The sequence below is a fragment of the Sebastes fasciatus genome, chromosome 19 (assembly GCF_043250625.1).
Source record: "Sebastes fasciatus isolate fSebFas1 chromosome 19, fSebFas1.pri, whole genome shotgun sequence".
NCBI lineage: Eukaryota > Metazoa > Chordata > Actinopteri > Perciformes > Sebastidae > Sebastes > Sebastes fasciatus.
Window position 1 is genome coordinate 1,395,871 of NC_133813.1, and position 14,629 is coordinate 1,410,499.

The window sequence follows — 14,629 nt, forward strand, 5'->3', positions numbered from 1 at the left end:
TTGTTAACAGTAAAATAACTATTAACTAAGTTTTATTAACTAAAACTTAATCAAGTTACCATTTATAAATGATGGTTATTATAAATTACCATTGGCCGTCTCCATCTTGGTTTTGTCTGACTGTTAACAGTAAAATAACTATTAATTAAGTTTAAATAACTATCAATTTCTCATTTATTAATGATTATTATATATTATTACCATTATTTCTTCTTTCAAAACTTCCATTGTCTCACTTTAAGTTTGTGAGTTTTACATTTCATTTCTCCTGCGTCGGTTTGATAAATCCGGACCGTGACACATGTTCTCTGAGCCCGAAGCACAGCGATAGAAACCTGGCAGTTCACAGCGTCTGAAGGCTGAAGACGGAGACGAACACAAAAAGCAGCGCTGCCTCCAGACAGACTGCTTTTGGCCTCAAAAAGTTCTTCTGTGACACATATTGGAAGAGTTGCTGCTTGCAGGCAGCACATTGATGAGAGTCTGACGGCAGCAGGAAGAGGCTACTATCCTCTTTAGGAGTCTAAAACTGTGTCTGAGCTGAAGGCAGGTACAGTCACACAGCGTGACCTGGAGGAGGAGGAGGGCATGATGAAGGCAGGATGAGGAGAAGCTCCCTCAGATGTGATCATCTTCTCTGCTCAGAGTGGATCATGAAACCCTCGGTGGAGAGAAGAGGACGCTGCTGAAGGGAGAAAATGGTCCGAGGGTCGGGTTTTAAAACAGCCACAGATTGACGTCACACGTGAAAAAGCGATGAGGAGGTGAAGAGGAAGGCTTCTTCTACTTTCTTTGCCCACATGACTGTTTCTAAAAACGGACTCCTACAGAACAGTATAGTTTATGGAATAATTCAACATGTTTAGAAATACACTTTCTTTGCTTTCTGTCTAAGAGCGAGATGAAAAGCCTTATCGTTAGGGCAGTACATCGATTAACATAGTTAATCGAGATTAACCGCATTAGTCTGTTCTAAATGAACCTTAAAGGGAGATTAGTCAAGTATTTAATACTCTTAACATGGGAGTGGACAAATATGCTGCTTTATGCAAATGTATATCTATTATTGGAAATCAATTAACAACACAAAACAATGACAGATATTGTAAATGTACCACTCTAATCTCAGAGACTATCCACGTTTATTTTCTCGTAAAAATTAGCATTTTTTTCTCTGAAATTTACAATTTTAATTTCAGAGAATATCCAAGTTTGTCTGTTTTTTTTATGTAAAATTTGTGAGGTTTTGTTTCCGCAATTTTTAAAATATGTATTTGTTAATTTATTTATTTTATTTTACCTTTTTAGTCTGGCTTTTAACTGAGCTTTATTAATTAATTAATTAATATATTTATTGATCTATCTATCTGGCTAATTATTTGTTGTATTTTACCTTTTTAATTTTGCTTTTAAATGAGCTTTATTTATTTATCTGTGTATTTATTTATGTATGTATCTAGCTTTTCAGTCTTTATTTATTTAACTATTCTATATCGTATAGTCAGAAGCACTTTGTGTTACATTTGATTCGTCTGAAAAGTGCTATACAAATAAAGCTTTATTACTGTCCGTCTTAAATAGTGCCACATGTCTGATCCTCATATTATATTAATTGAACTGTTGTTTTCAGGCAGTGATTAATTCATTAATAACAGGAAGATAAACACACGTGGTCATCTCTCTCTTAACCTCCCGGTTAGGTGGAGTTACGGGGTTTTCTCATCCAGCTCACTTCATCAGTTCTGCCTCTCAGGACAGATGGCTGGAGGAAGCAGAGTGAACACCGATGACAACCACTCAGGTTGAAAAACTGCTAAACACCCAGAAACCGCCCCCCCCAGAGAAATGTGTAAGCAAAGCGTGACTCTGTGACCCTAAAGGAGCGCCGCGTCAGCACAACGCGTCTCGCAGAGATCGCTCGACTTGCCAGCGGCATAAATGCATGACTAACAGCCGCCACCTCGAGCTCTCCGCGAGCAGCCGCTCATGGAAATATCCAGCGAATCAGTTATGAGCTCCTCGTGCTGCTCCTCGTGCTGCTCCTCGTGCTGCTCCACGGCCCTCCAGCTCGTCCTGGAGGTGCACACTCCAAACACTCACCTGCTGGTTCCACGAACTAAAAACATCATGCTGCTGTTAACCGTCCCGGTGTTATTTAACACCTGACAGTCCGCCGCCGCCGCTGCAGCTGAAGAGGCGAGAGAAGAGATGGTGAATATGTAGATTGTTTGTGACGAGCAGCGGAGAGAGTTTATCTTGTTAAAGTGGAAACAGGAAACTTTTCACTTCTTGTGGTTTTATCGTCGGCGCTGCTGTCGCAAAGGCAAACGGGCCGCTTTCCGTTTCCCCCAAAGGATGTCTATAAGAAGTGGACGCAGTCAACGTGACGTCACCAACTGGTCTGTGATGTTCTGAAGCCTCGAGTTCGGCATTTTGGCAGTCACCATTTTGGTTTTTATCCGTCGCCATCTTGGTTTTTGAGACAACATGCAAAGTGTCTCCTCAGAGTTGATGAAGTACTGAACATATATGATGATGACCCCTAGAGCTACTATGGAAGAGTGCTGTCTTACTATTATTTATTTATTTATTTATTTATGCATTTCTTTTTTTGTTCCTTTCATTATTTTCTTTCCTCTTTTATTTTTGTTATTATAGTATTTTTAATAATTTAAGTTCTTTCCTATCCAATTGTGCCTTGTATGTAAGAAGTATTGAGTTTAGATTCTAATGCCTTAATGTTTGTAAAGTAATTATCTTCAATAAAAAAATAAATCTTGTTTTTGTCCGTCACTCTTGTTATTTTGCAACCAGAAGTGACAGAGAGGGCGGAGCTAAGTGCAACCGGACGCTGAATAAGACATTTTTAGGCGACTAAAATGTTATAATTAACTTTACACTGTGAAAGGGTTAAAGCTCTACGACGAAAACACGGACAACGCCGTGGTGGTGACCTGTCAATCACCAGGTAGCCCCGCCCTAAAGCATCCCCTGCTTTATGGTCTAAACGGGACCATCACTTTTTGATTTAAGTAACTTAAATAACAATAACAACATATACGTGTGTGTGTGTGTGTGTGTGTGTGTGTGTGTGTGTGTGTGTGTGTGTGTGTGTGTGTGGGATTAGAGGGCATCGTGGGATGGGTGAGAGATTAGGCCTGTAATCCCGCTCATTCTGGGTTTTAGCTCTCCCAGGAAGCGTTGTTTTGTTGCGGCGTTGACGATGACCTCGTGTGTCTCGTGTGTTTCAGATTAAGGACTACGAGAAGCTGGACTCGGAGGAGGAGAGGTTGAGCCGCAGCCGGCAGATTTACGACGGCTACATCATGAAGGAGCTGCTGTCCTGTTCACACGTGAGGGCGCCGTCACGGCCGCATTCACACACAGTACACAGTAACGTTATTAAGCATAGAGAGCCAGAGGAAATGAGTCAAACTGAACAACTTAATGCTACGTCCACACACTCTTGTCACAGCGTAGGAAAGCACAACGCTATCGCCAGATGAGTGACGACTTTTTTCTCAAGTTTTCTGTAAGCAGTGTGGCGTTGAGCCTGGGGAGAAGCTACCTAGCTAACTAGCCAGCCAGCTGTCTCCTGGCGCTGCGTCCGTTCTCTACCGGCGAGCTGCGACCACACACTTTATGGCCCCATTCTGTTGTCACCATGACAACAATCAGCATTTTCTTTTGTAATAGTCGAACAGTTCAACGACCCTTCTACTCCTATTTCATATTTCTATGGTTTTCCCTCTACAGTTGAGTTAGATGTTAGATGTTAGATGTTAGATGTTGGATGTTAGATGTTAGATGTTAGATGTTGGATGTTGGATGTTAGATGTTGGATGTTAGATGTTGGATGTTAGATGTTAGATGTTAGATGTTGGATGTTGGATGTTAGATGTTGGATGTTAGATGTTAGATGTTAGATGTTAGATGTTGGATGTTGGATGTTAGATGTTGGATGTTAGATGTTAGATGTTAGATGTTAGATGTTGGATGTTGGATGTTAGATGTTAGATGTTAGATGTTAGATGTTGGATGTTGGATGTTGGATGTTAGATGTTAGATGTTAGATGTTGGATGTTGGATGTTAGATGTTAGATGTTGGATGTTGGATGTTGGATGTTGGATGTTGGATGTTAGATGTTGGATGTTGGATGTTGGATGTTGGATGTTGGATGTTGGATGTTGGATGTTAGATATTAGATGTAAATAAATGATTTGGTGTCTGAATTATTCTGTTTTTATCTCTGTTATAAGTAATAATAATATAATATAATAGTTATTACTGAAGGAAAGAAGAAAGCATCAATAGAACAGCTGATTATTAACTGTTCAACAGTAGTGTTTGTTGATTTCTCAGTTGTTGTGTTTTTTTATCAAGTTGACATAATTCCTAAATGTTGTCCAGATGAAGTCACAGACTTGAGACCAGGATCAGTTGATAATATAATAAAATCACTGTACATATGATGAACTCAAAGAAAGTGGATTTATTGTTAAGTTAAACATCCGAGCACATACTGGAACCCAGAGTGATGATGGGAAGATCCTCACAGCTCCTCTACCGTCGTCCGTCGTCCATATGAGTGAGCTGCTGTCTGAAGAGAGGAAGTTATTAAACACAGATATTAGTGTTGTTGTTGGTGGTAGCGTCCTGGTCATGTTGCACTAGGGGACTGTACATCCTCACACACAGAAAACAGAAGTGAAAATACTGGTAAAGCTGCATTTTTTGTTTTGTTTTTAATGACCCTTCCTTTTTATTTGTTCTTCTTTGTCTCAGCCATTTTCTAAGAAAGCCGTGGACCACGTGCAGAGCCACCTAGCAAAGAAACAGGTTCCCCCGACTCTCTTCCAGGTAAAACTACAAGCTTCCTACACATTTATCACATATTAATGTTATTGTGCAATATACGGATATTATTTTTCAAAATAATATTTGTATAACCTGGAACAGTAAAAGAATAATGGAATGAAAACAGCTGAACTCTCAGCACAACAACTGATTTGATCTCCGGTCAGTGTTGGTCGACAATGACTGACTAGAAATACTGTACACTTCCCTTATTTTGGTACTTCACACCCTCAACACATGTGAGGGTGTGAATTATACACACACACACACACACACACACACACACACACACACACACACACACACACACTAACACTAACACTAACCTTTGCTGCTTTTTCTAAATGGATGTAGTAGATTTTGTTTTTAATTACGTTTTTAAGTCTAAGACTTTTTATCACCTTTTTTTTTTAATGACATACTATATACTATGATTTTTTATATTTTTTAGTGACATATTATATACTATGACTTTTTAATATTTTTTTGAATGACATACTATATACTATGACTTTTAAATATATTTTTTTAATGACATACTATATACTATGACTTTTTAATATTTTTTTTAATGATATACTATATACTATGATTTATGGGAGGAAACCGGATCACCCGGATTCAACCCAGCAGACAAGGGCCGAATCACTCAGCCACCATGTCGCTGTGGGGAGGAGGGAGAGAGTATGGAGGGGTGATGGTAGGAGGCGACCACGTCACCGTGGGGAGGAGGGTGAAATCACTTCATATAGAGCAGGTAGGGTGTAGGGGGTGTAGGGGGTGTAGGGTGTAGGGGGTGAAATCACTTCATATAGAGCATGTAGGGTGTAGGGGGTGTAGGGTGTAGGGAGTAGGGGGTGTAGGGGTTGTAGGGTGTAGGTGTAGGGGGTGAAGGGGGTGAAATCACTTCACATAGAGCAGGTAGGGTGTAGGTGTAGGGAGTAAGGGTTGTAGGGTGTAGGGGGTTGTAGGGTGTAGGGGGTGTAGGTGTAGGGGTTGTAGGGTGTAGGTGTAGGTGGTGTAGGGGTTGGTGGGTGTAGGTGTAGGGGGTGTAGGGGTTGTAGGGTGTAGGTGTAGGTGTAGGGGGTGTAGGGGTTGGTGGGTGTAGGTGTAGGGGGTGTAGGGGTTGTAGGGTGTAGGGGGTGTGGGTGTAGGGGGTGTAGGGGGTGAAGGGGCGGGATGGTCAGAAGGGGGATGGGGGAAGAATGTGGAGAGAAAGGATGCTACTTCTCTCTCCTCTCTTTCTCCTTCCTCTCCTTCTTCTCCCTTTTCAAGTCCTCCTTCTCTTTTTTCTCCAGAGCCTCCTTTTCCTTCTTCACACTTTTCAACTCCTCCTTCTCTCTTTCCTCCCTCTCCTTCTTCTCTCTCTTCTCTCTTTCCTCCCTCTCTTTCTTCTGTCTCTTCTCCTCCTTCTCCTTCTCCACAATCAGCTTCTTTAACTCCTTCTTCTTGGCATTCATCTCCTCCGCGGTCATCTGCAGCGCTCCCAGGTCAAGTTTCTGGTGGAACTCCTGGAGGCAGAGGAGTTGTGCCTGGAGGTCTGTGGTGGTGTCGGTCTTGAGCCGGATCTGATCTTCCAGAGCGGCGAGTTTCGTTGACCACTCGGCCTCGCTCTGGAGGAGCTGCATCTCCTTCTCCTTCAGCCGGACCTCGCTCTGGAGGAGCTGCATCTCCTTCTCCTTCAGCTGGACCTCGCTCTGGAGGAGCTGCATCTCCTTCTCCTTCAGCCGGACCTCGTTCTTTAGAGTCTGATCTTCCAGAGCGGCGAGTTTCGTTGTCCACTCGGCCTCCAGAGCCATCTTGGCTGTCGTCATTCGGGTGATCAGATCATCCTTTTCCAGGACGACCTGGCTCACCTTCCTGTCCGACTCGTCCTGCAGAGATTTGACCATCAGATTCTTTTGATCAAGTGCAGATTGGAGCTCTCTCTCACAGGTCTCTCTGATCTCCCTGTTCTCCTCCTTCCAAGCTTCACAGGCCTTTATACACTTTTCAGTCCAGCGCTGTTTGACCATCAGGATCTCATTCTGCTTTTCAAGCAGACTTTGACTGAGAGAGTCGGTCACCTTCTGTTTCTCCTGCTCCTTGTTCTGAACCTGTATCAGGATCTTGTTCTTCTCCAGCTCCCAGCAGGACTCCTTGGCGGCCATCTGCTCCCTCAGGGCAGCGTTTTCGGCGGCCAGCTCAGTGATGTGCTGGTGAGAGTCCTTCAGCTGGTTGCTGGTAGTCTGTTTGACTATCATGATCTCATTCTGCTTTTCAAACAGACTTTGGCTGAGAGAGTCGGTCACCTCCTGTTTCTGAGCCTGTATCTTGATGGCTCTCTGAGCCATCCGGATCTTGTTCTTCTCCAGCTCCCAGCAGGACTCCTTGGCGGCCATCTGCTGCTTCAGGGCAGCGATTTCGGCGGCCAGCTTGGTGATGTGCTGATGAGAGTCCTTCAGCTGGTTGCTGGGAGTCTGGAAGAGTTGAACCTGGAGGTCAGGGTTCTGCTTGTCCTGTCCTTTGAGGTCCTTCTGGGCTTCTTTCCTGATGAGTCTCTCTGACCTGAGAGCCTTCAGGATCCTCATCTTCTCGTCTTCCCAGCTGGACTCATTGGCGGCCATCTGCTCCCTCAGGGCAGCGTTTTCGGCGGCCAGCTCGGTGACCTGTTGAGAGTCCTTCAGCTGGTTGCTTGGAGTCTGGAGGAGTTGAACCTGGAGGTCAGGGTTTTGATTGTCCTGTTCTTTGAGGTCCTTCTGGGCTTCTTTCCTGATGAGTCTCTCTGACCTGAGAGCCTTCAGGATCCTCATCTTCTCGTCTTCCCAGCTGGACTCATTGCCGGCCATCTGCTCCCTCAGGGCAGCGTTTTCGGCGGCCAGTTCGGTGACCTGTTGAGAGTCCTTCAGCTGGTTGCTGGGAGTCTGTTTGACCATCATCGTTTCGTTCTGCTTTTCAAGAAGACTTTGCCTGAGAGAGTTGATCACCTTCTGATTCTCCTTCTCCTTGTTCTGCAGGTAGTTCTGAACCTGTGTCAGGATCTTGTTCTTCTCCAGCTTCCAGCAGGACTCCTTGGCGGCCACCTGCTGCTTCAGGGCAGCGATTTCGGCGGCCGGCTCAGTGATGTGCTGGTGAGAGTCCTTCAGCTGGTTGCTGGGAGTCTGGAGGAGTTGAACCTGGAGGTCAGGGTTGTGCTCATCCTGTCCTTTGAGGCCCTTCTGGGCTTCTTTCCTGATGAGTCTCTCTGACCTGAGAGCCTTCAGGATCCTCATCTTCTCCTCTTCCCAGCTGGACTCCTTGGCGGCCATCTGCTCCCTCAGGGCAGCGGTTTCAGCGGCGTGCTCAAAGTTCTGTTTCTGGACGTCCATCAGGGCTCTCCTGAGATACTGCATCTCCTTGCTGGGAGCCTGCTGGGTAGCGGCTTCAACCAGCTCTTGGTTAAGTGACTGAAAGACACAAATGTAAAGGTTGAGAAAACAGTCCCGTCCTAATGTTGGATCACACAAAGAGACAGCTGAAAGTACTGAAGCCAACTCCATCTGCTTCTAAAGAGCACTGTGAAGCTACTTTTTCTGAAACACACTGATTCAGTTGGTCACAAGAGTCTAGCCAAGTTCAGCCTCACACCACAGAATCACATCTTTCTACTGTTTCCTTTATACTATACACACAGAACACCATTTATACTGTCAATAACTTCAGTTTCAGATCAGTTTTTTGGAGATCAGGTTGATCTAAAATCTTTTGGTGAAGCTTAGAATATGTTTTCAGTTCTGTTTTTTGTTAATTTAACTGTAAAAAACAGCCCTGTTTTAGTCCACATACGTATCTTATACTGCTCATGCATTTGTCAAAAGTTTAGACAAAAGATTAAACAACAGATGAAACTGTGGGCTGGCCTAGATCAGTGTAACGCTGAACAAAGTGTGTTTAAAGGCCTAGATCAGTGTAACGCTGAACAAAGTGTGTTTAAAGGCCTAGATCAGTGTAACGCTGAACAAAGTGTGTTTAAAGGCCTAGATCAGTGTAACGCTGAACAAAGTGTGTTTAAAGTCCTAGATCAGTGTAACGCTGAACAAAGTGTGTTTAAAGGCCTAGATCAGTGTAACGCTGAACAAAGTGTGTTTAAAGGTGTCTGGCTGAGAAGATCTCACCTCGTTTCTTGAACGGACGATCTTCTCCATCGTAGCACAACGGAGGTGTTAGTTGTGGTAACGGAGTATAATACAGTAGTAACGCTGTACGGAGTATAATACAGTAGTATTATACGAGGACAATACAGTAGTAACGCTGTATTGAAGTAGCTATAGCAGGTATGTAGTAGATTGACTAACTGTCGCTCTGATCACACGCTCTGTTATCACTGAGAGATGCTTCTCTGGTGAAGGTTCGACTATAACTGAGTTGTTAGACTGCGGGAGCTTCTACTGGTGCACACACAACATTCTAGTGACTTTATGATGTCACTAAGCCACATTCTGTTTAATGTGATGTCACTAAGCCACATTCTGATGTGATGTCACGTTTCAGAATGTGATGTCATGTTTCAGAATGTGATGTGATGTCACGTTTCAGGATGTGATGTCACGTTTCAGAATGTGATGTGATGTCACTTTTCAAAATGTGATGTCACATTGCACTGTGGTCACATGACTTCTCCAGACGGAAAAACTGAAAAATGGAGGTTCAAAGTTTTTTTTTTTTATTTATCTATATATAAAAATGTAATACAATAGGTTCATAAACATGTTCAGATTTTGTATATTACAAAAGATTCTACAAATGTATTTTACAGTATAAAAATAGTGAGCCATGCTCACATTTGCTTTATTTATACTTTGTATTAATTCCCTTATTTATTTACTGTTCTGTTTAATTTTCCCTTTTATTTATTTATGTTTTTATTTTTGTTAATGTTTTGCATTTTTTATTCTATATTTATTTTAAAATTAATGTATTTATTTTGCTCAATTATCCCTTTGCATTTCACCCCGTATTTATTACCCCAAACTTATATATTTCTGTATTATTTTCTTTATACATTTCTAATAAATAAATAAATGCAAAAAAAAATAATCAATTCATTTTAAAAAATCATAAAAATAAATAAATAAATAAATAAAAGGGAAAATTAAACAGAAGAGTAAATAAATAAAATAATTAATTCAAATATAAATAAATGAAGAAACAAATTAAAACAGAAATATAAATTTATGTCACATAACTGTATTATCACTATAAACAATTTTTTTTTAATCACAATAAAAAAAAATTATTTTGGCTTTTTTATAGTAAATTAATTTAGTCGTATCATATTATGGTAAATAAGTAAAAGATCATATTATGTAACTGCATTAGGTTGGCAAATCTGTCATCATCACTTTATTTATGTTGACGAAACTGACGAGTTCTATTCATTAAAGAAAGTTGATTTAATAAAACAAATAGCTCATTTAATACACTGAATTCATTTATTCAAACTGAAGATTTTGTTCGAGGTTTTAGGAAAATAGTTTGTGAACCACCGGCCTGATGTTAACCGAACTTGAACGCAGCGTAACTCGTTTAATTGACATCATTTTGTGTCGGAAGGAGGCGGGATGTCTGTGAATTTGATTGGATAGAAATTCAAACAGGTTCACAAAAAGACTTTGTGTTGCTAAATGTATATCCATACGGTCAGCGGGTAGCGAGCTACTTGTCGGAGACCCCTGCTCTACACTATATAGCCTACCTGTTAAAACACACCCGATATGCCTGCTTGGTTGGAAACGTGTTTCCGAGACGGTGCTTTTCCTCCCGAGGTGTCGATTCAAGCGTGAACTTGTGTTTTACAGTTCAGAGAATTCAGTCAGACACAATAATATTCCTCCATTCTTGCCCTCCGTGCCTGGCTGGCTGCCCCGTTTCTATTCGCCACGCGGGGATTCGTCACAGCTGAACTTTGGGTGCGAGCTCGGGGAGTCAACATTGTTTTCAGATTCTCCCGATTCGTGCCGTTGGTAATTATACATTTATAGAGAGGAGCATAAATTGCCATAAAGGCCACCCAGGAAAATCAACTTTAAAAACAAGGGTTGTTTTCTTTCAGCTCAGTAAATCTAATCAACTATTTCTTCCGTCTGAAGACAACATGGCTCTTCTTCTGGAGCTCCTCGCTGACTACATGTCAGTGTTTCCTGTGTGTTTCTATGAGCCCCTCAGTGTCGCTCAAATGTAGTAAGGTGGAAACAAAGAGGCGTCTTCTGTGACGTTTCTGTGAAGTGAATTAACTTCAACACTGCATGAGGATGTATTCACACTCACAGTAACTGAGAGAAACCTGTCTGTCCCCCTGCAGCCATACATAGTGGAGATCTGCGACAGCTTGAGAGGAAAGATCTTCCAGAAGTTCATTGAGAGGTGAGGCTGGTGAGAGAGGTGAAGGATGGAATAGTTTCATCATGTCTTCACCTAATACAGTAAATTCACATTATATTCTGTGTTTTGTTTTTTTTTCTTCCCTCAGTGACAAGTTTACTCGTTTTTGCCAGTGGAAGAACGTGGAGCTCAACATCCATGTGAGTACACGCTTTAAACGTCACTTTCTCAACCTGTAGTTTGGTTCATTTGGTCCAGAGGTTCAGATGATCTGTATATGCATGGATAGAGGAGAGTGTCCAGGAATAGAAGAACAGTGTCGATGCATCGTGAGACCAAGCCGACATCAGAGAACTAGCGGTGACGAAGGCCGACTGTTGCGTCGCCTCACTTCTCCTTTGTTTTGGCCGACAAGTTGCATTTGAACACACCTCAAACACTGAAGCCGACGGCCAGTTAGCACGTACGTTCTGCGAAATAACTCTCCACGCCAGCAGGCGGCGGTAATCTGTATCCATCATTCAGGAAAGGGCAACAGGAAGAGCGAGGACGGCGGATATACAAGCCGTTGTTTTTTCACACCACTCTCACTCAACACTTAGCTTAGACTTTTAAACCCATATTTGCAAATTAGCACCATTAAAGGTATGCCGAATTAACTAGTAGCAGCTCCTGTTTGCAGTGTACTCATGGATGTACAGACAACTATCACTGTGATACTGAAGAAAAGTTAAAAACGTGACTATTCTCAAGCCAGTTCTGTAATATAAGGAGCGTCTTTTTCCTCTGATTTCTAAGTGGATTTCTGGGAGTTTATTTGTGGTGGACGTCGGAAATTATGAAACCCTCGGAAAGTGTAATTCAAACTGAACCTAAAATGTGTGTTTCATGTCTGCGTGTTTTTAGATTTGACTGCGTTATGACATCTATCTTTGCCTCAGCTCTCTCGCCTCCGTATGAAAACATCTGGTCCAGACCAAAACACAGAAATAAAAGATGCACTGTTGCCTTTTAGTTCCAGTCCATTTCATGTTCACACTGACTTACTACAAATGAACCAAGAGGTGTAAACATTACATCATACGGGCTGACAGGTAGCTCATTCATTGGACTCAACCTGCATCATCAGGGTCAAAATCAGAACAGTGTTTTATTCATTTATCTTTGTATTATTTCCCTTATTTCTTTATTATTCTGTTTAATTTTCCCTTTTATTTATTTATGTATTTATTTTTAAATGTATTTATTTTTGCATTTCTTTATTTATTTATTTATTTATTAATCAGAAATATACACAGTAAAGAGAATACAGGAATAAATAAGTTTGGGGAAATAAATAAGGGGTGAAATGCAAAGGGAAAATCATGCATTAATAAATAAATAAATAAATACATACATCTTAAAATAAATATTAGAAAATAAATGCTAATTAATTAATTAATTAGTTTATAAATCAATAAAAAATAAACACATAAATAAATATAAGGGAAAATTAAACAGAAGAGTAAATAAATAAGGGAATTATATTTCTGTTTTATTTGTCTTTATTTATCTTATTAATTCCCTTATATATTTACTCTTCTGTTTAATTTTCCCTTTTATTTATTTATGTATTTATCTTTATGAATTTTTAAATGTATTTATTTATTTTTGCATTTATTTTTTAGTTATTTATTAATCAGAAATGTATAAAGAGAATACAGAAATAAATAAATATGCATAGCTACATAAATACTTACATTATAAAATAAATAAATAATTAATTAATTAAAAAATGAATAAAAATATACAAATAAATGCAAATAAATAAAAAAATGATTAAAAGTAAACATAAATAAATATAAAGGGAAAACTAAACAAAAGAGTAAATAAATAAGGGAATTATTGCGAAGATAAATAAATTAAGAAGCAAATTAAAACAGAAATATCAATTTTACATTTTATCAATTAATTAATGGCTACATTTATTTTTAATATTATTTTTGCTACATTTAATGCTACATTTATTTATTTGTTTATTTATTTGTTTGGCTGGTTCAGTCCTCCATATCTTCGGAAGCAGACTATTCAATTTGCAAAATAAAATGACAAAATTCGCAGAAAAAAACAGCAACCAACGATGTACTGATCCAATCACCGATAGCCGATAAACCCGTCTAATCGGACCGTACCAGACAGCTTTCACACCTGACTTTGTTTGAACAGGTTGTTTTGGGGTTCTTGTCTGTTTAAGTCCGTCCTCTCCTTCTGTCCATCCTCAGCTGACCATGAACGACTTCAGCGTGCATCGGATCATCGGCAGGGGCGGCTTCGGCGAGGTGTACGGCTGCAGGAAGGCCGACACGGGGAAGATGTAAGGACGCAGAATAAACGTCTGTAAAGGGACACGGTCAGGTCGCCGCGCCGTGACCTTTGCCAATGGTGTGTAACCTGTGGCGTTTTGTTGTCTGAATGTCAGGTACGCCATGAAGTGTCTGGACAAGAAGAGGATCAAGATGAAGCAGGGGGAGACTCTAGCGCTCAACGAGAGAATCATGCTGTCGTTAGTCAGCACAGGGGTGAGTCGTACACATTCACACCTGCAGCTGCTTCACTACGTTCAGGAAACACTCAGTGTGTTAGAACTCAGAGGAGATTCATTAAAGAAGGTTGCATCACACAGTGAATTAATCAACATTCACTGACAGGTAATATACGAGCTGTTTATCTTACATTACACCACTCACGTCAGACTGGACGACCGGTTAGGTCAACACGACCGCATCATTCACACTCCTTCAAACTACATCAATAATATTACACACATCTCTCCATGTACGCACAGATTAATGAGTCATACCTACAGTTATTTATATATATATAGTATATCCATTTCATCATTCTTTATTTACTTCTACTTCACTACATTTCAGAGTGACTTGTACTTTTTAGTTACCTTACAGAATAAGATTTTACATTAAAAAAAACATGTTAACCTTATCACAATGAGTACTTTTACTACTGATACTTTAAGTACATTTTACTGCACAATGAGTACTTTTACTACTGATACTTTAAATACATTTTACTGCACAATGAGTAGTGTGTGTGTGTGTGTGTGTGTGTGTGTGTGTGTGTGTGTGTGTGTGTGTGTGTGTGTGTGTGTGTGTGTGTGTGTGTGTGTGTGTGTGTGTGTGTGTGTGTGTGTGTGTGTGTGTGTGTGTGTTTTCCTCTCATGCGATTAGTCTCTGCAGAGATGGGGTCTGACATTTAACCATGTCACAGCAGACCCCCGAGCACAACGGCTACTTTCTAACAGGATAACATCCTTATGTGTTATTGGATTATCACACACACACACACACACACACACACACACACTCCCTCTGGTTTTGTGCTTCTATCTCTTCTTTACTCTCTTTCTCACACTCATCTTTACATTCAACACAGAAG

The 14,629-nt window shown here is 40.7% G+C and overlaps 2 protein-coding genes and 1 long non-coding RNA gene across 3 annotated transcripts; 2 read left to right on the top strand and 1 right to left on the bottom strand.

Annotated features, from left to right (window-relative positions):
* Window positions 1-1,986: 1,986 nt before the first annotated feature.
* Window positions 1,987-13,937, top strand: LOC141757822 (G protein-coupled receptor kinase 3-like). Its single transcript, XM_074618670.1, has 7 exons — window positions 1,987-2,079; window positions 3,252-3,353; window positions 4,787-4,861; window positions 11,178-11,239; window positions 11,346-11,397; window positions 13,459-13,550; window positions 13,656-13,937. Exons 1-7 carry the CDS (start codon window positions 1,987-1,989, stop codon window positions 13,879-13,881), a joined length of 702 nt encoding a protein of 233 aa, XP_074474771.1. The 3' UTR covers window positions 13,882-13,937.
* On the top strand, window positions 5,542-6,186 carry LOC141757533 (uncharacterized). The gene is made up of 3 exons (XR_012591666.1): window positions 5,542-5,692; window positions 5,930-5,956; window positions 6,013-6,186. It is a non-coding gene; the product is annotated as an uncharacterized LOC141757533 (long non-coding RNA).
* Window positions 5,968-7,462, bottom strand: LOC141757532 (uncharacterized). Its single transcript, XM_074618062.1, has 2 exons — window positions 6,508-7,462; window positions 5,968-6,465 (listed from the first exon to the last, which is right to left on the bottom strand). Exons 1-2 carry the CDS (start codon window positions 7,426-7,428, stop codon window positions 6,082-6,084), a joined length of 1,305 nt encoding a protein of 434 aa, XP_074474163.1. The 5' UTR covers window positions 7,429-7,462; the 3' UTR covers window positions 5,968-6,081.
* Window positions 13,938-14,629: the final 692 nt, after the last annotated feature.